Source organism: Microtus oregoni, unplaced genomic scaffold (assembly GCF_018167655.1).
Source record: "Microtus oregoni isolate MIOR12 unplaced genomic scaffold, Mior012 000057F_ref0000458, whole genome shotgun sequence".
Lineage (NCBI taxonomy): Eukaryota > Metazoa > Chordata > Mammalia > Rodentia > Cricetidae > Microtus > Microtus oregoni.
Window position 1 is genome coordinate 4,627,162 of NW_024543833.1, and position 23,990 is coordinate 4,651,151.

Here is a 23,990-nt window from a genome sequence, read left to right on the forward strand (position 1 = left end):
AACTGTTTTCTGGAAGTTAACAAATACGCTCTCAACTTGTGCTGGGAAGAGGCTACATTGTAAGCACAACACAGAAGAAGTAAGCAGGCAGATGTCAGTATCTGGCTTCAAGTCTTTTGTTTCTTTTCAGTAGGTAGACAGTAGGAACCTACAGAAAACAGGGTTATGAACAGGAGAACAGAAAATAACTCACAGATTCTACAGAGTAGATCCTTGACAATGGAACAAATTAAAAAAAATGAAAAAATCTTCTCATGGAGGGGAGTTGGAACAATTGGAAAACAATGAGCTCAAAATAGATCATTAGCCTAAATGTAAAATATAAAATTTTAACGTTTGTAGAACATACCATAGGAAGTCCAGATGGTGGGTTTGGATATGATCATGGATTTTCAGATATCACATATTTAAAAAATGAAAGGAAAAATATGATAGGTATTTTAAAATTCAGAATTCCTACTCTATGAGAAGGCAATGTTAAAAGAACAAACAAAAAGGCCATGTCTTAGAAGCATATTTTCATAACTCACATTAGTAAAAGGGCCTATCTTTTACTATATATATATAATGAACATTTTTTAAAGCAATAGTCAAACACTACCACCAAGCCAATCAAAATAAGCCAAAAGACTGTAGCAAACAGTTCTCCAAAGAAAGCACACAATGAGTATAACAGCATAAGAGAAAGGTCCTCTGTATCTCTACTAAAGAACTGCTGTTTGATATAGCTGGTAAACCACCCACACCCATTACCATGACAGAATATACAATATGCCAGTACCTGACAGAAACACCTCTATTTTTCTGAGAGTGGAAAGCTATACTATCACTTTGGAAGAAATCTGGAACTTTTCTCCAAAGATAAACATAGTTTTATCACACAATTTAGAAATTCTGTTCTGAGTCACTGGACTCATCTCTAAATAAGACATTTATACCTTTCAGCCTCTGAGAACATTGCAGAAGAGAAGCAGAAAGCATTTAAGAGCCAGATGATAGGGTAAAGCACAATGAAATGCCATCGTCTAGGCTTGATGTGATCATTGTTATTATGAGTTCATAACTGCAGCTATATGCACTGATAAGATACTAGTCAGACCCTGTAAATAACCAGTCATGGCCTTTACTACTGAACTACTGGCTGCTGCTGGCTTCTGGGAGTGAGATTTTATTGTCTCCAGTTGTGGACTAAGGCTAAATTGACCAGCTCCAGTGGGTAGTGCCAAGCCAACTTGGATAGGCCTAGTTAAACTCAGTGGGTCACCAAACAAAACATGAGAAGTAGAGTTTTGGGGACATAGGGAGTTGCATAGGGATACTAAGGGGGAAGGAGTGGGGCAGGAGTGTGATCAGTATGCATTGTGTATATGAGTGAATGGTCATATACCAAATCTAATTAACAGTACTTAGAATCTATATATATTAGTAGAAGATTTGTTCCTAGACTTCAAACACTGAGAGAAACTAAATTATTCTTCAACCGGAGAACTACAAAAGTTGGGCATGCTGATACAATTACATACTATCAAACAACAAGGGTCAGTTAGCAGGCACAAAATGAAGAAATATTAAGGATATAATACTGAATTTAAAAAGCACAGTTTAAAAAGGTACTATATAATATGATTGATAACTATTAATATGAATAATACTACTTAACCTATAATCTGTCATGTTACTCAGGTAAAACCTTAACACAGAGAAAATGCAAATAATTTCAATTTTCGTAAATGTTCAACAGTGTAAGTAGGGAAATGATTAGTTATCACTTAAGATTTAAAGTAGGGCTAATAGAGAAAAGATGAATAAGTAAAGAAACGGCATACTCTAATGATGGATATGAATTGAATTTATACAAGCCTATATAAAATAATTAGCCCTAGTTTAAACTATGAGAATAATTTAATAACTGTCTTAACCTTGGTAACAACAATGTACACTAATGTAACATGTTCATAACAGGGAAGATGGTGGCAAAAGATGGGGACCGGACACTGAGGAACTACCCCTGTTTTATTTTATGTTGTGGTTGTGCTATCTAATAAAATAACACACAATAATTTGAGTTGCCATATTTATTTCTTGGTTGGTAAATAATTTACCTGTACAACAGACCAGGTAAAATTTCCTTTAGGTAGCAAATGAAAACAAGCAGACCGCCCCTGGGTGAGTCTTAGCAGTCTTGTATAGCATGTATAGGAACGGTATTCCTGGAAACAGGTGGTGAGGGGTTGTGTCTGCATGAATCATCTGCCTTTGTAAGCACATCTACATACAATGCTCCATGTGGGGATTTACCGTTTCAGAAAATAATTTCCTTAGGCAGTATTATCTTATGAACCATGTTTGTTTATATGAAAAGTCACTTTTGAGAGGAGAAATGGGATATGCAATTCTTTGTATTCTAACAGTTTTGAGGCATTTTTCAACAGCCCTGGTTTAATAACAATTAACACACCTGGAAAAATGTTTTGAATCTTTTTATTGTGAAGATGATTTATTAATCTTGTTGAAACTACCAGAGACAGGTGTAGGAAGACTGAGAAAATTTCTATATATAGAATTAAATTTCTATACACAGAATATTTAAGATGAAAATTATTATCCCAGTAATTTGTTTTTCTTCTCTGACCCATACTCAGTGTGAGGTTGAATCTGGCTAGGTCAATAATGTGTTCAAATACATTCCAGGTCCTTGTCAAATGATTGCCTTTGAGATCAGCAGCAGCCTGCACTATGGCCTGGTGGCAGCTAATGTCATTTAGTGACTCTCTGTTCACCTCCCTCCTGGATATAAGACACCATCACCTCACTTTCTTTACATTCAGATTTTACTTTTGAGAAAACAGTATTACTGACAAGTTAATTCTACATATTTCATTAAGTCACACCCTTGATTAACCTTTCCTAGAGTGATGTAGATTTTATGGGAATGAAGAAACTTAGAAATATATCTTTAATAAATCAATTGAGGTGGACATTGATGAGCAGGTTAGGCCAGACGATAAGGCAATTGTTTTGATTGATTGCTCTCCAGGCATGGTTCCTGGAAATCACAGAATGAAAAGAAGGGGCGCTCATCGGTCTCAAGAGGACTTCTTGACTGTTAAGCCTATGCTTAGGCTCTGAATTTCTGCTTGCTTCATGTGAGGAGAACTAAAGTGTAGATAAGAATGAAGTTTATAAGTTTATCCGTGCTAGTAAAAATGGATGACACATATACACACGACGTACTGTGAGAGATGAACTGGATGGAGGTTGATTTCCTCATTCACGCACGTTCTTAGCAATGGGACAAGCTCACTCTTTAGAAAGATTTTACAATGAAAACAAAGCTACACCATAGCCTGATTTATTTTTAAAAAACAAACAAAAAACACTTAAGCAAGTGTAATTTCTGCTTGGAAACAGCAAATATTCACTCAAAATTATATATTTTTATACACTGTTCCTAGGCTGTCTAAAACCATTCCAACATGTTTATCTTACTTTTCAGTACATAAAAGTGATTTTTAGAAAGCAGAAGAAAGGAGAATCAAGGTTGTTGCAGACCAAGTGAACCATTAACATTTTTGACGCTAACATGTAGACAAGTTACAGATAATATTGTTTCTTTCACCCATGAAGACATAGCCTGGAGCCTAATAAGGATCCATAACGTCTACCTTATGTCGCTTACCTTATGTTTTGATTTCTTAGCAGCTAAGAATATTCTAATACCAGGATTCTACATTCTTGGAGTAGAGAAACTCTTTTAGAACTTTATCCTCAAATTTTCTTGGCATTCTTTTACTTTTCTAGCTTTATTCTTCATTATCTTACATCATACCAATTACACATACGATTCCAGCTGCAATTTTTTCGTGTGATATATGACCCTGTGTTTTCTTTCCATAGATCCAGGGCTGCATAGACAGCTATATTTTCTGCAAAGACCGTCCAACGTAGTAGCCATTGAAGGAAAAGATGCTGTCCTGGAGTGTTGTGTTTCTGGCTACCCTCCGCCAAGTTTCACCTGGTTACGGGGCGAGGAGGTTATCCAACTGAGGTATTACAAACACACCTGGACCCTAGAGAACTATGTACTATTGCCTTTTACTTTCTGATAGGCACCAAACATTCCTGTTTTCTCAAAATAATTAGATTTGTTTTCAAAATCTTTGGCATGATATTTAATTATTGGGAATATATGATAAGGAAAGAAGTAAAAGCTTATGGCTTTAGCTCTGAAGGGAAACTAAATGAGCATCTAGAAAAGCAAGAACATTCAGATGATGTCATCACAGGAACGTTCCTGAGATGGTAGATCTTCTATGTTCATAACACAATGCATGACCACATGTATACTCATGCATGCGCACATATACACACGTTCCCTAACTTGTGGAAATCATTTCATATTATATGCATATGCACATATTTCACATTCCATATATAAAATAACCACATGGCATACGATAGATATAAACAATATCTCATTGTCAATTATATTTCAATAATAGTGAAGACAGAAAAGAAAGCATTTCTTCAGTTTAATGTGTTACTGTCTTAAGATCTGCATAGATATTTTAGTTCCTAATGTGTCTGTTTTTATTCAAATGACTTATGGGATAAGATTTTATAAATTATCTTATATTTATATAAATATAACATAATGCTGGAGAGCATGGCTCAAATTGGATTAGCCCAAGATTAATAATAAGTGAGAGTTAGAAATCAAGTTGATAGTTAATTGGAATACTTAGTCAGAACCACCTTGATTAAATGGATCCCACTTAAGAAATTAAGTTCATTGATTAGAATGACTGGTATACTCCTTTTAACATGTTTAATTTCTGTGATGAGATACGTGCATAGATCATAAATTATTGTTTAAATTTTGTCCAATTTAAGTAAGTATTTAGGCAACAATAAGATGTAGGATGCCTTCACAATGTTTTCTGAGGTCATGAAGGCATACAGGAAATCTGACGACTGCTCACGTTGATACAGGCAGGTGCTCTTGGTTCAGTTAGAGTGTGACTTTTTAAATAAAAACTTACATGTCAGAGTAGGAGACATTGATTTCCACCCTGGAGAACCATTTTTTTTTTCACTTTGAGGCCCTGTGACTTAAAATGAAAGAATCGTACTAGATTATTTGAAATTTCTTTTTTTATTAGTTTTAGAATAGAAATTTCTTACTGTTCTATATATTATTACATTTATTCTGTAACTGTAATGCATTGGTATTACATTTAATTTAGTTAATCCTTGAATTAATACACAGAGCTTCCCGATGGAAGTTTACTTTGATGACATAGGGATTTTATCAGTTTAGCTCTACAATGTGAGCATTCGTTAAATACATGAGTACTTCTGAGGTCTTGCCTAATGCTCAAATATGTTAACTGACCATCTCCTTGCATGTGGCCTCTGTCTTACAGGTCTAAAAAGTATTCATTGTTGGGTGGAAGCAATTTGCTCATCTCTAATGTGACAGATGATGACAGTGGAACCTATACTTGTGTTGTCACATATAAGAATGAGAATATTAGTGCCTCTGCAGAGCTCACAGTTTTGGGTAAGTCAATGATTGGAGATTAGTTTACATTCTACCCTTCAAAATATACCGCTATAACATTTTAAGTGCTTGTCACTGATTGCTTCCCGTATTTATTAGTGTGAAATTGAAAGGTTCCAGTATTCTGTGCATGCTCTTGCTAGGCTTTGATTAATTGCACAAGGGTTAAATGCAGTGTTTGAATATTTGCTTATTGATTAAAAGTCACATATATTACTTCTTGCTTTAATTATTTTACTGATGTACTGAAACGTTCCCCAAAGTGTTAATGAGCAGATGTGTTGAATAACAATGAAGACTTCTAAAAATATCATATACACAGAAAATAAATGATGAAAAAATTGTAGAAATTATATAAAAGTGTTCATGAGTGGAAAAGCTGATGATACTTGAAATAATGTCTCTGACATTAAATTCAGTTTGCTGAGAAGATTGATTTATTAATATGGAATAACTGTAGGTGTTGTGTTGAAAGTAAACAACTAAAATCCAATATGCTTAAGAAAAACTTTCCATAGCAAGAATGCAATTTAAAGAGTTTAAGGAACATGGATGGATTTATGTCCTTCAGGAAGGCAGGAACACCTACTACTTATTGAAAATTAAGAATAATGATCTGTGGTGCCAGCTCAGACAAATGAATGTTTTATCATGTCTTAAAATTTGTTTTAACTATTTTGCCCTCAATTATGTATTTAGAGGAGATAAGTTAATATTTTATTTTTATTTCTTTTTCCTGTATATGACAAAAAAATGTTTACTAGTTTTTCATTTTTTCCTACTGAATAAGTCTTTTTGTATTTTTAAAAATCTAAGAAAAACAGAGGCTTTTTATTAATTATTCTGTAGATATTAAAAGATATTAAGGAGTTATAAAATGTGACAATTTGCTGAGCTATATCATGTAGCTATGACATTCATATTGCTTTGAACTTTAAAGGCTAGGGGAGAGATAATAGGATAGATGATGGGTTGCTTGTTTTCTCATTGAAATTTAAATTCTAAATAACAAAGGGGAAATGGTATAAGTTCTTTAGATTTAGAGATAACATTCCCTTAGGTATAATACTAACAGCCTTCAAGCTGCCAACAATCTAATTTAATAGTACTACATATTTCAGTATAACAAAGAAAATAAAGCATTTGTAATATCAAGATACCATGACACATATTGTTATGCAATGTGATTTTTACTGATCACTTGATAAATGTGGTCATATAATGAATTTAGATTACGTGTAGATGAAGTCAAGTTTTATGTGAACTTATTAGACTACAATGCTTCACTGACATCTAACTTACCTGTACATGAGTGCTGATACCTGAGGACACATTATTGAAGTTATCCAGAATATACCTGTGTGAACATGTGCTTCTGCATGCAGACAGACATTCATTTTACTCTATGAGTTGTAGTAATTATAATAAAAACCTATATACTTTTTTATGCATTTAAATCTACTCAAAATAGAGAAGCAACAAAGTTTCCCACTCAGTATGATATATTTTCTGTCTTTCTTGGGAAAGCATTCTGGTAGCTTGGCATGGTTTCTTCCAGAAAATTTCATGTCTCAATGAAGCATATGTGGCCACACACATTATAGGAACTCATTACACTAATATTGACAATTTAAAATTATACAATGCAATACATTATATAATATAATCTGATTATACATATCCAAAACACATATGAAACATAAAATCCTGTAAATATGTGAGTGTTCATAATATGTGTGCATCTTAATATGTATGAATATTTATGTATGCCTATATGTTTATACATATAAATGAAAATAATTATTTATTGAATGCCAAAATTATGAAACAATTATTCTTCAAAAGATCTCCTGTTTGAGGTGTGTAAGGAGACTACATTTGATAGCAGTGGTCTTCTTTGCTCTAATTTTATATGTTTAGAAAATGAAACAAAATAAGACATCTTAAGCAACATTTTTATTCTTTAAATGGCTGGTTCTGATTTAGTAGATTGCACCTGGGTGAAAATGAACAGCCTGTCTAGTCAGTAGAAGCATGGTGCCACTCAAGAGTTGTCTTGTCTATTGCATGGAGATCAGCGGCAGTGAAGGGGAATTTTGTCTCCTGTGTTTCCAAGGAAGAACAGTGGTAAAGGGCGCTTTCTGACTGGAGCCATTCTCCTGCTCTAGTAGCCCTCAAGCTTATGAAGGCTGTGTGAAGGTGGAGTGGAGAGGCAGCTAGCATCTTCCTAGATGAGTCTATTTGAAAATAGATAGTCACACTGAGGAAGAAACATGACTCATGCCTATGCTAACTGAGGGTTCCATGTCAACTCTATCTGATGAATGAGTTCTCAGACAGATAAGTAATTGTCTCAAGGAAGGATCCAGGCTGAAATCTTGACTCTGTTCTCACAGCCTCAGACCCAAGGTTAATTATCTTTCTGATTCAAACAGTTTTTAATTGATTTTTTTCTTCGGAAACAGACAGTAAGGTAGGTTGTGTGATATGTATGAAACAATTCTAAAATTTCATAATTCATGATGTAATCACACCTAGTAATATGTGAATATGTTAGAACAATATTGAGAGAATAAGGAAATAAAGGATGGTAAGGCAGAAAGATATGAAAAATTACAATGTTCTGTGAAAATAAGGTTAAAATAGTTTTCATACTCATAACCTATGAAGAGGCAGCAAATATATATGTATTGATGACTTTATCTTATTTTTTAGAACTACACATTACATCTATGATCATATAAATAAATGTGAAGGTACAAATTTAAAGCATAGTTTATTTTAAAAGAGGACAAGAACATGCTATACAACAAAAAATGTTTTCAAAAATAAATGTAAAAAAAAGCTAAAAGGTACTGGACTTTTTATGCAAAGGATGAGACCAAAGGATAAGTTATTATTTCTTTTGATTTTATAGACATTGATGTTTTGTATGAATGTTTGTTTGTGTGAACATGTCAGAAGCCTTGGTACTCAAGTTATAGAGAGGTTGGGACCTGCCATTTGAGTGCTAGTCCTCTAAAAGAACAATCAGTGCCCTTAACAATTGAGCCATCTCTCCAATCCCAAACAAGGCTAGTTCTTAAATGACATCCTGCCTAGATTAGGCTACCAGCGAGCAAAGAGGCTTGTGTAGCTCATTGGGATACAGTCAATCCTCTGATCAGCAGCAATTTCAAAGAATGTATATGTTATTTGAGATGTCTTAATCTTTGTTTTTCTAAACTAGCACTGAATTAGAACAAAGCCACATATACTCCACCTACATGAGGTGAATGCTTATTGCGGGACTTGTGTTTTCTCTTAAAGATGACTCAGTATCTGCTCTGAGTCCCTGGGTAGTTGTGGATATTCTTCTGAATTTTCTTTTGAGAAATTTGAACCTCATAGGTTGTTAAATTAGGGTTGAAATGCAACACACACACATACACACACACACATACACACACACATACACACACATACACACACATACACACACATACACACATACACACACACATACACACACATACACACACATACACACACATACACACACGCACATACACACACGCTCAGAGACCAAATCAACACACACATACAGACACACACACACGATCAGAGACCAAATCAACACACACATACACACACACACACACACACACACGCTCAGAGACCAAATCAACACACACATACACACACATGCTCAGAGACCAAATCAACACACACAAAAACACACACACATACACACACACACACACACACGCTCAGAGACCAAATCAACACACACATACACACACACACACACACGCTCAGAGACCAAATCAACACACACATACACACACACACACACACACACACATGCTCAGAGACCAAATCAACACACACATATACACACACACACACACTCAGAGACCAAATCAACACACACATACACACACACACACGCTCAGAGACCAAATCACTAAATATTTATTAATTTACTTCCAAAGGAATGCCGACCTGTTTAAACTCTCATCAACAGTCTAAGAGTTTTGAATCTTTCATTTCCTTATCTCACAATTACCTATCATGGAATCTCCTTTTCAAAATTTACATCTCTGTGGCATTACATTTTCATTTTTATTTAATTTATGATTTAAACTTTAGTTTCAAAATTTCTTTTTGGTTGGTTTTTACTAGACAACCATATTTTCAGTCTTTTTAAAGTTACAACCAATTTTCTTGGTTTTTAAGTATTTATTTAAGCATACTTCTTTGTTGGGCAGGAACCCCTTACAAGCAGGAAGTCTATGCTTATGCTCTGTGTATAGATACAAATCAATGAATGAGATTGCTTTATTTATAGTCAGTGGCTTCTTACCACTAAATTAATGCCTTTATTATAAATAATTCTCTTTCCAAAAATCTGCTTATAGGTTACAAAACAAGTATGTCTTTTGGAAGCATCTTGAATTTTCTTAACCAATATAAGATCTATGTTTATATCTTAATATTTGCATTTTCATTTCATTTATTTTTTGTTTCTAAGAAATCACCATGGTAACGGGGTGTATATTTTAATCATCTCCCATAGACATTTTATGACTGAAAACAACTACCTAAAACTTGATTTAATAAAGAAGTTGGTTGTGACTGATCTTAGCTCTGAAGACAAATGTTCCATTAGAAAGTGTTTTATAGGGTGTCAGACTGACCTAATATAAAGTTAGTGTCTCTAGCATACCATTTATTTGAAAACAGAATTTACTGCCTTTTAGGATGTATGCAGTGAAGAGAAGTGATCCTTGTTATTGAGGTTATTCAAATGTGTTTTCCTAACTTCTAAAAATTCGAGCATAGTGGTATTTTTCATAAGATTAAAGTCCCACAAGAAATATAAACTTGTACTTATAAATCTTTAATCATGCATTTTATGAGACTCTTGTTTTGTTTTACAACTCGTGATCTCCCTTGAGCATTCACTAGCTTTGAATGTGAACATTTTGAACTCATGACTTTTTAAGTTTTCTAAATAACTAGATTAAAGGGAATGTTGCACACTTTTCAGTGATTTGTGTCAATAAACATAAAAAATAGTTTAAAGTCTAGCATTTACATTGCATTCTGATAAAATGAAAATTGAAAGTTTATTACAAAAAATTAGGGTAACTTTTATTCAAGCAAATAAAATAAATAAATTTTTAGACTTTATAAAAAATAATAACCATTTGAGGTTGTATTTCTGAACCTACAGATAATAGTCAGTAAGATATCTTTGGACATCAACATGGTACTTGCCTGTAGGAAAACCATAAAAGGTTTGACAAACTTGCAATGCAATTTAAAAACTTCTATGTTGATTTGACCAATGCTTGTAAGACATTTTAATATTATATGTAACCCTAGAATCTGTAAAGATTTGAGGTGTTATTGCCTGTGTTGATTTGTGCTTTGCTCATTGTGATTGGCATTAGCAAGCTAAAGAGGGATTTATTTGTTCTCACAGTTTCAGTGCTCTTAGCACATGAAAACTTGGCCTTGTCCTTGTGTGTCTGTGGGGAGAAGGCACTGCAGCAGAGGGTACAGAGGCATAGCGCTTTATACCTCATGGTCATTCAGAAGCAGGGGAAAGAGCAAGAAGTATTCAAGCACAAATAATGTTCTTCAAGGGCGCAGCTCAAGGGAACTACTTCTTCTGTCATGCTCTGATGTCTAAACGATTTCTTCTTTGGAGTCACTAATGCCCTTGATGATGGCAGGACTCAGCTGGGAAGCATTCCCTCAGTATATAGCCATCTTCAAAATATTCATCGTCTCTATTCTCATAGAAAGAAGGTTTGGACCCAAGATATTAGATCAGGAAGGGGTGTAAAGAGAATACTGATAGAAGTTCTCTGAAACTTGTGGCCAGCATACATTTTTTTTGGAAATCCCTAGTACCATGGTTCTTACTTTTATATAACTTATAACCATTTATTAAAGAACTAAATAATTTTATTTTCTTCCTAACCATATATTCAATGTCCTTTTCCTATAGCTTGACTTATAATTTAATTATAACTTAAAATATATATATATATCTATCTTTCCCAGCTGTCCATATTGACTATCATGTATAACTCTGTGCTTACTGTAAGACAAACCTCAGCAAACATACAGGAGATTTGCTACTGTCTCAGCTCAACATTGATCTGGAATCTAAATTTAGTATCTGAATCAATGCAGAGATGCATACTGTATGAGGTATTTAATCTCTCATCAATAAAGTATGAATTTTAAAGTGACCTATGTACAGTTCATGACCACATAAGAGGACACCATGGAGAGGTCACTTAGGAAGGGCTCCTCACTGCAAGCCACATACCTGACACAGAGAAGTAATTGAAACATTTTTTTCAACTTTTCCAGAAGGGATTCTGGAATTCCTTTTAAAGCTATCTGCATCAATAAAAAAGGAACAAAATATGAAAAGCTTATCAATGTATACCATTTTGTTCTCATGTTTATTTCCTTTAACAAATCTCTGGGAAAACACTAACGAGGGACCATAGAACATATTTTCCAGAATATTGATAAGTCTGTTAAGTCAAACTCTGTTTTTTATTTCTTAGCAATTTGGAAGCATGAAACTAACCCTAAGAATTTTCCATGTAGCGAGGGGGATGGGAAGGGGAGGGAGTAGGAGGGAAATGAGAGGATGGGAGGAGGTAGAAATTTTTAATAAATAAATAAAATAAGATATAAAAAAGAAAGGCACAATCACTTCCCTAAAGACAGTAGCAAAAGATTCCTCTATGTAGTTTGCACTTTCCCACTTCTGTGGGTTCAAAATAAAACAAATAAAACAAATTAAACCATGTCAAAAAAAAAAAAAAGAATTTTCCATGTCTTCTGTATGACTAGCCTACTCTACTTCCAATGCTGCTTGTGTTTAGTCTCCTCCAGGGGAAAGAGGAAGCTAAGTTACGATTCTGTGCCTGAAAATGAAAATTTGCCTTTGTTGGGTATGTTCCCCTTAATCAGTAAGGACTCACAGATCACCTCGTTTGGATATGTTAAGCAGGGTAGATCCTCTCAACCTGAGCAGCTCTACCTTACGTAGATCATATTTGATTATAGTTTAATGCGTAGACGTACAGTCAGTCAAGAGTGGCTACCTGTGATTTGTGTCCCTGAAGTTTTGTTGTGTGTAGACCTCAGAGAATACGTATTTGAACATAGACAGTGAAAGCTCAATCACTTATCTGGGCTTTGTGTAGGCATCAAGCAATGTATGAGGCTGAGGTTTAAGTATTGTTCTCTAACTATAGCTTTCTATACTAGAAAGAATAAACTCTAACCTAACCATGAGAAATACACCTAAATCTTACATAAGTAAGGTAATCCATTATTATTCTTATCATAGTGCTAAAGGTAAACATATACTAAAATCTGTTTTCCATGAGTAAAGGTTAAATTACCAATTCACTGTCTGATAAAAATGTCTCTTAATAATAACAAAGATTCTTTAATGTATACCAACCTATCCAGTTGTAGCCTGTTCTGTGTTTAACATTTTACCAAACAGTGTGAGGACGCAGAAAAAAAGGCACCACTCAGGCCTGGGCTTCCAAGACTGACTAGTCAAAAGCTGAGACAGGGAATTACTGAAAAAACCGATGTGATATATGGGAAGTAAGAGAGGCAAGGGCCTGATGAAAATGTGATCATGAGAAAATGGGACTTCTGTATGTAGGAACAGAAAGGAGAACATTACTGATTGAAAGAAATCAAAAAAAATATGTGTGGATGGTCAGAGAAGAGCAAGAAATGCAGGAAGAAACAGCAAGGACATGTATAGAGATGGTTGTTACAGAGGAATGTTGTGCTTGATTGGAAAACCAGTCTAGTTTTGGAGTGCTCTGATGATACTCTGATTAGATTTTATCTTAGGTCGATGGCATTTCAGTGCTAAGCGCTCTGATGTGTAGCTTATTAACTGTCTCCTCTGAGCTAGGTAGGTAATCCTCAATTCCTTTACCTTTAAAAAATTATAATTACTTCCTTGTAGGGTTTGGTGACTGCTAAGAGGTAAGAATTAGAAGAGAAAAACAGCAAAACAGCAAGGCACAGCTTTGGATGTGCTAGGAAATGAAGAAAAAAGAACAAAGGAAAACAAAACAAACAAACAAAAAAACCCAACAACACCAAAAGTGCAGCTTTCAGGAGAAGCCCTAAACTGAGATGCAAAGATTAAGCAAAGGCAAACAAAAGTAAAAATAAATGAGACATTATTAAAATGTCCCTTGCAGTCTCTCTTTACCCATTTTGTTTTCATGCACAAAATGTTTACAGCAGTAAATGTCCCTTCATAATCCCCATGAATGGCGGAGGAGTCAACATAATGATGTATCGATGATAGACAGGGATGCTTTTGGCAGTAATCACACAAAACACAGACAAAAATTAGAACTGTGGCAGAAGGATGACATCCATTTGTGAGACATTTTACATTTGCCTTTCCCCTGTGCTGCTCACATCCTGCTGTTTCTGCATCACATCCCAGCTAGATAGAAGACACTCAAAAACAGAGATCATCCCTTCCTCAGTTTGCTGCATACACTTGGGTTTTTTTCTGTTGGCTGAGTTGCAAACCCAAGGAACTATATAGAATGTGAAACAAATACACCATCTAACTCTCCATAAAATATTTTACAAGCTTTCCTCTAAGACAATTCTTTTCTACTTTTTAGATCATTGCAACAATCTGAGTTGTGGCCTGTCTTAACTCTCAATATGCTTGTATTTGGGCAAAGGCTTTTTAGAAGTTAATGAAGATAAACTAACTACTGGGCTACAGTTACAAAGGAACTTTCTCGTTGTGTGGCAAACAGTAATACTGGTCCTTGATACTGACCAGCCCTTGTTGATGTGTGTGCAATTACTCTAGAACCTCTTACAATATTATACAGTAGAATGATCTCCATACATCTCATCTCTCAGATGATTTACACAATTTTTTTCTGTTATTACATGAAATGCCTAATTTGAATGGAGCATGCCTGAATTTACAACACCATTGCCTTTGGCTAAGTAATAGACCTTAAATTCATTTGTGTCTATAATTGCCCTTCTCGTCAAAGACTGCCCCACCATCATGCAGCTCAATGATTATACTCACAGAAAGAACATCTTAGGGAAGTTTGTACTAAGGATTCTTCACAGCTGCCAAGGAGATACAGAGTGTTGTGTTCACAAGAACATAGATGGCAGAGGCATGTGATCTAAAACTAAATTACGTTCCAAGAACTTAAGTTAAAGTCACCTGTGATGTGCTTCTGTACCCTCCTCGTGACTCTTTTCTGTAGCTAAAATCATGGTTATCAACAGGCAAACTCCCATCTCTAACACTACCTAAAAGTTTCTTTTAAATGGGTATAGATTAGAAAAAACAAAGTCATACTTCAGGTTTTAGTTTAAAAAAAAAGTTTAGTATTTATTGCTTTTCCAACTATTTATGGAGACCCTATTTGTGTTGGAGGTAGGATTTGTTTCACTATGAAAAATATTTACTTTGGCATCTACTCTGTACTGATGTTCAATTCTTTCCCCTTCTTTTGAATGTAATTTTTATTTACCACGGATATTTTTTAATCTATATTTTATTCTTAGATAGATGAGGGAGGATGAGGCCCTAAAGGGAGAGATAGAGAGTGTAGATCAACTGAGAACATAAAATAGGTAATCTAGAGTATGATTTTAATTACTTCTAGCAATTTAAGCAAGGTGAATTGGCCCTCTGTGGCTGACAAGAACCGCTGACAGCAGCTGAAATGTCCCATTAGGATACTTCCTGCTGCGCTTGTCCATAAGCACCCAGACCACACGTTATCCCAGAAGAACTTATTGCGATAAGACCCAAACTCAATTAAATGCTGGGGTTTTCATCATAGCTCTAAAGGGTTAACAGCACTAGTGCCTTTTATTTTTCTCATTTCAGACTGTAAATTTTTCCTAGATACTTCTCTACGTTTTTTATATTGTTAATTTTCTCTTCACAAAACTTAGATATAACTGTTTTTTTAGTTTATTTTTTTTTTCAAATAGTCAATGTTTATTTCTGAATAACATACACATTAAGCCTAGGAATGCACCAAAAGGTAAAGATTCAATGGAGCTTTGAAAGCCTGGGTTATTAAAGGCCTTCTCCATGACAGAAGATAAGGCTATAAACTCAGCAGTTGTTGTTATGAACATCTCTGCACTTCAAGACCTTGAGAAAGTTGTCAACTTTATGTGTATCCCTGCGCACGCAGCGGCCCAGAGTGTCCAAAGCGATGTTCCGAGTGTCTTCATCAGACGACTGCAAATCTGACCATCCATCCCAGAAACTGTTTTCAATTTCAACAGCTCCAGGCTGAATCCTGCTGAGTATGATCTTTAATCCCTCCAGAAGGCCTAGAATTCGTTCCTCCAACTCCTTGGTTCTTGAGATCATCACATCAGATGCACCCGGAAGCCCAGCCACTACATTTGCCATGTGCTTCACGGGATCTCCCCAGGCTTGTAGAATACTGATGGTAACTTTCAGAAGGTCTTCCGATTTTGTTTGGTGGACTTGTTCTCTGTTTTCTGGCGTAGGGATAGCAGCAGTGTGGCATGTGCTTATCATCCGGCTCTGTTTCCAAACACTCCTACCAAACTTCATATTAAAGTCAGTGGAGACTTTTGAGGCCAGATCGTGGGTGTAGTGAGATAGTTCAACCACACGTTGGTATAGGCTTCCAGTGGACAAACGGGAAGTTGGTGAGGAGGACACATGCTCCCAAAGAAGCAGATTTGACATTGTCAGCAGAAGTAGTGTCCCAGAGAAGGACAGTTGAGCCAGTGACAGCTGCATCTCTGAGAAGATCTGCTGCAGTGTAGACTACAGCACCAGAAAGCTTCTGCACCTGAATGCTGTCTTCTCGCAATTCACCTCCTCTTATATATACTAACAGAATCTCCCTACTTATGACCATTTAAGTCTAAGTGCAGAAGGAGTTGGGAGGATACATCAATAAATTCATGTTTTAATAAAATGGTGGGAATAATTAACTGTTTCTAGGGCATGCTGGCCCAAAACTTCAAAGATAACTGAGGGAGGGCATTTGTCACCACCTGCAAATTTTGTGGAACTTAATAGATGACATGACAGAAAGAATATATAACTCTGATCTAGAGAAAAATAAGAGGAAATAAGGATATTTTCCTCCATGACATGACTCTGCGTCATTAATGAACTGAGATGACATTTGTGATTTCCAAAATAATTTGAACCCTGAACATTTTGGCCAAAAGCAAAAACAATATATACAGAGACAGAACTGTGGCAAGAGTAAGGATTATTTCAATACTTCTTACGTGGATAGAATCTTGAAACTTTTACCTAGTCAAAAGACACTGCTTCCTTCTGTTTTCCTAGTTTATATAGAAAGGTTGAGGACATATTTTTATTGTGACACATATTTGAGCAGATAATTACTAGAGTATCTGTTTTACTTTTGATGTGTATCATTCAATGTTTTTTATGTAATCACAGTTGCATAAATATACACATTTATGTTGTAGCAAAAGGAAGCTGCTTGTTGCTTCCGGCTGCCCAGCTAGCTTAGATCTGGAATAATCACACAGAAACTGTATTAATTAAATCTCTGCTTGGCCCTTTATCTATCTCTAGCTTCTTCTTGACTAACTCTTACATATCATTTCAACCCATTTCTATTTTCTGTGTATCATCACATGGCTGTGGCTTACCAGCTAAATTTCCCAATGATTCTGTCTCTGGCAGCTCCATGGCTTTTCCCTTACTCTGATCTTCTTCCTCCCAACATTCAGCCTAGCTTTCCCCACCTAGTTCTGTTCTTCTCTGCCATAGGCTCAAAGTAGTTCTTTATTTATTAAACACTAAAAGCAGCACACAGAAAGAAGACCTCTCACACCACATATATGTATATCAACACATTACATATATGATATACATTACCATATATACATACTTACACACATATTTTTATGCAGAGTTAATTTTAGAACATCCAGTCATCTCAAAGGAAACAGCATGGCTTACACCCCTACCCTGCTGTTCTAACCTCCTGCCAACCCAACAATTCTAAGCTACCGCTTATCTGTTTCCCATCTCTGCACATTTCCTTGCTCAAGTCATTTTATCTGCATGAAATTACAGAATTCAGTTTGCCTCTTATTGCTCATTTCATTAGCATAATATTTCAAGGTTCATTCTTATTAAAGCATATAGTAGAATTTTATTCCTTTCTGTCGCTAATTAGTATTCCATTGTGTGAATATAATATATATTATTTATCTGTTTACCAGAGCATGTGTACTTAGATTAGCCTCACCTTTTGTCTATGTGAATAATTCTGCTGTATAAAATTGTGTTCAAGTTTCTGTGCAAGCCTCTGTTTTCAATTTTCTTATGTATATATACCCATAGGTGAAATTTCTGGTCCTTTTTATTAACTCTGTGTTTAAAGACTTGAGAACTATTTTCCAAAATTTACTATATAATTTTTCATACCACCAGAAGGGCAGGGATGTTGCTGTTACTCTACATTAATGCCAACACAATGACCTCAATTCATTAATGACGGCTCTGCCATTCTTCAATGTAAGACACGGTATCTCACTGTACTTTGTATTTGCATTTTCTTTCTGGTAAATGATAAAGAGTATATTTTCACGGGATTAAGCATTTGCCATTTGTGTAGTTCATCTTTCTTAGAAAAGTGCCCATCTAAATCCTTTACTCAGTTTATAATTTTTATCTCATTACTAGGTTTACATTCTTTAGGGATATGTATGGTGAGTAAGGGTTGCCTGATTCAAATAAATAAATAAATAGATAGATAAATAAATAGTAAAAGTAAAATAAATAAATATAAACATGATTAAATTGACTTGGAATAAAGCAAACAAACAGGGTATTTCAATACTGGTGGTCTGACTAATGGCCTAGGGTCAATGAAGCTCTGGGCACTAGCCTGTCAATACTGCATAAACTGGGTATACTGGCCAAAGTCTTAATCCCAGCACTCAGAAATGGAAAGAGGAGGACCAACTCTTCCCCCAGCACCCTGTGATGACTCCATATTGGATATCTGCTCTACATATCTGATAGGAATGTGGAACATGTGTGGCATATGATGAAACTGACCCTGGGGTTGCCTCATACCTGCAGCCTTAAGTGATCCTTTCCTCCCTATGCCCCTTATTAATTCCACTTTTAACACCTCATGGGATGAGAGGTTACTATAAATCTTAGAGTAAATTGCAATCACACATTGCTTAAATTAATTTCTACAAAAGAATGAGTGGTGTCTTGGTCATTTTACATCCCTTCTATCTTTTATGGTAGATGGCACACTTTTCAATTTGAGAACTATGACATTTATGTCTCTTTTAATGTTCGGTTTTAGATTTTTATTCTGAAAGTTGTCAATATGTGATTATCTGGATGATTCTGTCTCCAGCTGTGATAGGTTAACGTTTGCTATTTGGAGGATGGTTTGAGTTTTAAGGTAAATATCCAAAATTCAGATTAGTGCCCTTTGTAAAAGGTATCGAATTGTGCTAGCTGGCCCCTTCTACCATGGGAGGAGTCATTAAGAGCTGGTCACGTGCAGTCTGAGGAGTGGTTTTCATTTGATGTCAGTCATGCTGGCACCCTGATCTTGGACTTGTGTCCTCTGTGAGAATTATGATGTCTGTTGCTTATAAGTTATTCATTTGGTAATAGTAGAACTGATAATATCTTCTTTTGACCAAAGAGTCCTTTCTAAACAATTGTCAGACTCCAAACCATCGATCCTACTTAGTTTATATTATCCTATACTCTGGCTATTATTTTATATAAGCTTTTAGCAGCACTACAACTCAGATGGGACAAAGTGTTCTTAATTACAATATAAAAATTATTATATTTTTGTCTTGTGAAATACGATGTTGGTAATAGTATGGTTATAAGTAAAATCAGTAAAATTAGAGCAATATCTGAGGAAGATTAATGTTAAGCATTCTTGTTCACCCTGTTGGCTGTTAAATGCACTTAACAAAAGTCTGCAGGGACAGCAGGCCTGACAGCAAAGTAAAAGCAGCGATGGTTATCACAGTTTGGAATTTTCTTGATGAGTCAATGTTAAAAAGATATACACTACAGACATTTCCAGACGTTCTAACACACCGAAGATTAGGAAATGCTGAGTGCAATCACAAAGATTCTGGATTTAAACCTAGTATTTACCTAAGTTTAGATAGTAACAACAGGCTATAGGTGAAGAATCTGCAGTATCAGCAGTAGAGATACTCCGATTTAGTTCATATTTAATTGCAATTTACTGTATAATTTCTGTGGGAATTGCCTGCCTCGATAGCGTGGAGTTTTTAATTACAGTTAATAGGCAGAGCCAATTCTTTGTTCTTTCAGGTCAAGTTCATGAAAACATTCTATGAGAAACAACACCATACCATTTCAATCACAACACAAAACTTCCTTCCTGTTAAGAAAAACAAACATGGCCTTTATGAGTTCACAACCCGCCCTTTTCAGAGTAGCAGCAATAAGAATAATTAATCCAAGGGATGAAATCAAGAATTTCAATTTTCTGTCAGTATGTTCCTACTAACATTTGAGGAGTTAGTGATTCGACTGTTGGGCGTTTAGTAATAACACTTTATCACAGATTTACAGCACATGAAACACAAAGAAATTTCTTAATGAACTAGAGATTTTGTGTGAGTATGGCTTCTTCAAAGGTGGTTGCCTAGATAGAAGCAGGGTTGTGCAAAGAAAATTACACTTTTCGTTTAGCTTGGTAATTGAGCTTCCAAGATTCTTTAGGAATGAAGACTTTACTGAGTCCTTATGGAGATACATGCCAGAAGGAAGACTGAAAACAGGGACATTGTTATAGTTTTATTTTTAATGTAACAACAAGTTAAATCTGGCTTCACCTTACCAGCCAGCTTACTGTCGTAGAGGAGCACATTGCTTTCCACTGCATGCCCTTCGGTTTTCTTCTGTTGGACTAAAAGTTTTGTGGATACTTCATGACAATCAGTATCTTCCTTAAAGAAAAAACAGCTGTAGACTGTTTGCTATTTCACACACAGTCCATATCGCTTCCTCCTGCCACCACATTTCCCTTGAAATGTTGCCATAATATCCCAGTGCTCACTTGAGGATATTGATGAGTAAGAGTCTGTTGAGCGGCTCAGCAGGTCTTCAAGATCTGATAGGTCAGTGAGTTGCTATGAAGGATAGATGCAGTGAAGTAGTATTCAAGGAAGCTGCAGAATCACAACTGAGAGAGAGCAGACACCACTTATGTAGCCTTGCTTTCTGTATTTTTGGATTAAGGTGGGCATGCACATCATGTTGTCACGTGGTCTTAGTTACTCTGATAGGTTTGTGTAGCCAGCATCCTCCCCTATTGATCTAGCTTTTCTATTCCTTAGCTTCTTTTGGCAGTGGGTTACTGCTGTTATTCAGACTAGGAATAATAAAGTGTCAGGTCTCATGCGGATGTAATGTCCATAGGCATGATTGTTTGCCTGAACTTAATGTTACCTCATATTTTAGAATAACTCAAGAAAAATAAAACTTACAACCAAGAATAATATTAGAGATGAATACTGAGGATAGACAGTTGTATTAAGATTTGTAGGATTTGTCATGTATAGTCACTGAGCCAAAGTTATAAAAACGGATTTCTGATGGATATTAATGATAGACTACTGATTAGGTTTTGTGTTTGAGTGGATTGTATGACCTGTGGCTTGACACAAACCATGGCCTAGTACATATGAAATACTATAGAAAGGTATGCGATTGAAATTAAAAAATAAATCATGCTATAATATTTTGGGATTTCTTGAGGAAATTTTAAAACCTTATTAGCATTATTTACACTCTACAAAAATATTTTGTGTTATTAAGAAAATCACCAGGAAAACAGAGATACACAATTGACACAGTTTTCTATAAAAAAAAAAGAAAACTATGATTCACATATATAACACATATGAAAGCTGTCAGAATCAGTAAATAATGTTTGGGTTGATGAATAAGGCTTCTCGGTATAATAATGTATTAACTACAGACATCAGATTTAAGACCTCTATTTCATATATAAATATCCTACTATAAATCCACGAAAGCCCAACACTTAAGATCTACTTCAAAGCTGCCAGCACCTCTTCATTCTATTTGCCATTCCTCTAAACCTGGCAGTTCCCATTGGTTACTTTGATCTGCCCTGCATCCTTTACGTTTGTGTCTCCTCTGCTCTTGCTTGACTGTGTCCCAACTTCACTCATGTTAATCAGAACGTGAATGAACCTTCTTCAAACTTCAAATTATCTTGTTTGTTCTAGTTTTCTTAAACTAAAATCTCCTTTAGACGTATTTTAATGCCTGTGGGATTGACCATTCTAGACTGTCCCCTTTAGATTTATTCCTTAGGCTCTGATCACACGGAACGAGCATTGGTCCCAAACATGACAAATTATTAGGGTCCCTATCACGTTTGTTTAGGGAGAAGCTTCCAATATCTAGAATTCTTGTCCCTTATCATTTTCTTCCTGTCACACTTCAAATACTGAATTCTCGTGTATTTTTAAATAAATAATGCTAACCCAATTAGAATTACCTCTTCCTATGATACTGTTCTTTTTCTTTCATAGTTCTTGAGATGATCTGTTATTCTCTACCTACACATTCATTGTTGTTTCCTGATTTCAGTGAAGTGTGAACTGCACTGAGGTAGAGCCCTCAACGCTTTTTATCAACTATGATATCCGTACAAGCAACAATCTGTTGAATTAATAGTATTCAGTGTTCATTATTCACATTGATACTCTAATAATCCACATTTATTGGACACTGTATTCCAGCACATTATATAGGAATTCTGTAGCAGTTTTACTAATCTATGAGGATGATGCTGTTTTTATCTTCATTTATTTTTTTGAAGAGGGAGGAATTCATATTTTTTTAATCATTGGAACAGTGGTTAAAGTCTAAGTAAGCTAGAAATTAAACTTGATATGCTTGTTTCTGAAATTTCTGTGGGTAAATAGTTTTCATATCTGAGTATAAGTTAGAGCTAAATCCAAATGAGAATGATATCAAGTCATGGTGAATTAATACTAGTGTATTCCTAGAGAAGGTCATAGGCCATTTTAATTGCAATTAGATATCTCTAAGTCTTTGAGAAGTTGACAAAGCTATTTAAATAGGTTAGCAAACAGTCTTACAAGCATATTTTGTGTAACTATATGGATGGGCAAATTAATAGAGAATTTTTAGTTATGGAAAACATACCCTGGAAATAATATGCAAAATATGTTGATAAAGTAATATACTACATAATATACTACCATTTTGTTATAGGGAAAAATATAAATCTGAATTAACCAGTTCTTGATGACAGTCTAGCAAAAATCAGTATTGAATTGCAATTGAGCAAGTCAACATTCTAAAAAAGGTGAACAACAAAGTTACATGATTTGATAAAGTTTTAAGTAGAACTAATCATATTTTTGTGTTTGGGATAAAGGTCAAAATTCTGTTGTAGGACACTCTGATAAAGCCTGAATGATTTACAGATTACTAAAATAATGAAGTAGTAAGACTAGGTGAGATGTTGTCAAGTATGGAGAGAGTAATGAGTGAACAGGAATATAACAAAGTTCATGTCTTTGAAGGATATTTATAAGTTGAGCCTGAGCTAAAACATTGTATAAAACAATTAAGAATATGTTACCTGAAATAATCTCCTCAAGCTTGGAAGTAACTTTATGAAAAAAATTAGAAAAAAAAAGAAAGGCAGAGGGCTTTTATTGTTACCTGACAATAAATACATTCTTTTATTTTTCAGAATCCCTCAAGCTGGGAGTATAATAAGAAACAAAATAATTATGTATTTATGAAAGTGAAAATGTAGTCTACTTTCTTTCTTTTGTTATTTCTCTTGGAAAGAAATAGCTACCTTCCACAACTGTGTTCTGTACAGAATGGGCAGGCCATGGGCACAATGTAGAGATTTGGTTGAAGCACAATAGCTTAGACACTACTCAAGACCTGCTAAAAATAAAGCAGAAACTTTAGGACCTGAAGTTTTCTTCTGGCTGATTCTGATAAAGAAACACTGGATTGTATAATATTCCTAGTGTTATTAGTACATAGGGCATGACTCCAAGACATGGTCATGGTCTCTTGGGCATTTATTTATTAAAAAACAACATGATATACAGGATTATCAAAATGAATAAACTAAAGATATATTTACACTGCCTTTTTATATTAGTTCAGCATATTTTAGAAGATAGATAAGCTGTGAAATACAACTTTGATAGATTTTTATCAATTCCCTTCTGAACATTTGAAATGAAAATAGTCACTGTTAGTTATCAAAACTGCTTT

General features: G+C 35.0%; 2 protein-coding genes across 2 annotated transcripts in view; one reads left to right on the forward strand and one right to left on the reverse strand.

Annotated features, from left to right (window-relative positions):
• Positions 1 to 23,990, forward strand: part of Dcc (DCC netrin 1 receptor) — a 1,005,453-nt gene that overhangs the window by 471,823 nt on the left and 509,640 nt on the right. The window contains exons 4-5 of the mRNA XM_041639231.1: positions 3,898 to 4,048; positions 5,427 to 5,563. Coding sequence (XP_041495165.1) covers positions 3,898 to 4,048; positions 5,427 to 5,563 — 288 coding nt within the window. The remainder of the gene's footprint in view (positions 1 to 3,897; positions 4,049 to 5,426; positions 5,564 to 23,990) is intronic.
• LOC121438795 (prolactin-3B1-like) lies at positions 15,741 to 16,406 on the reverse strand. The gene has a single exon (XM_041639230.1). The coding sequence runs from the start codon at positions 16,404 to 16,406 to the stop codon at positions 15,741 to 15,743; it is 666 nt and encodes a 221-aa protein (XP_041495164.1).

Bases quoted from the DNA above. Each gene is read 5' to 3' on its own strand.
- LOC121438795 (XM_041639230.1), bottom strand. From the start codon at position 16,406: ATGCAGCTGTCACTGGCTCAACTGTCCTTCTCTGGGACACTACTTCTG.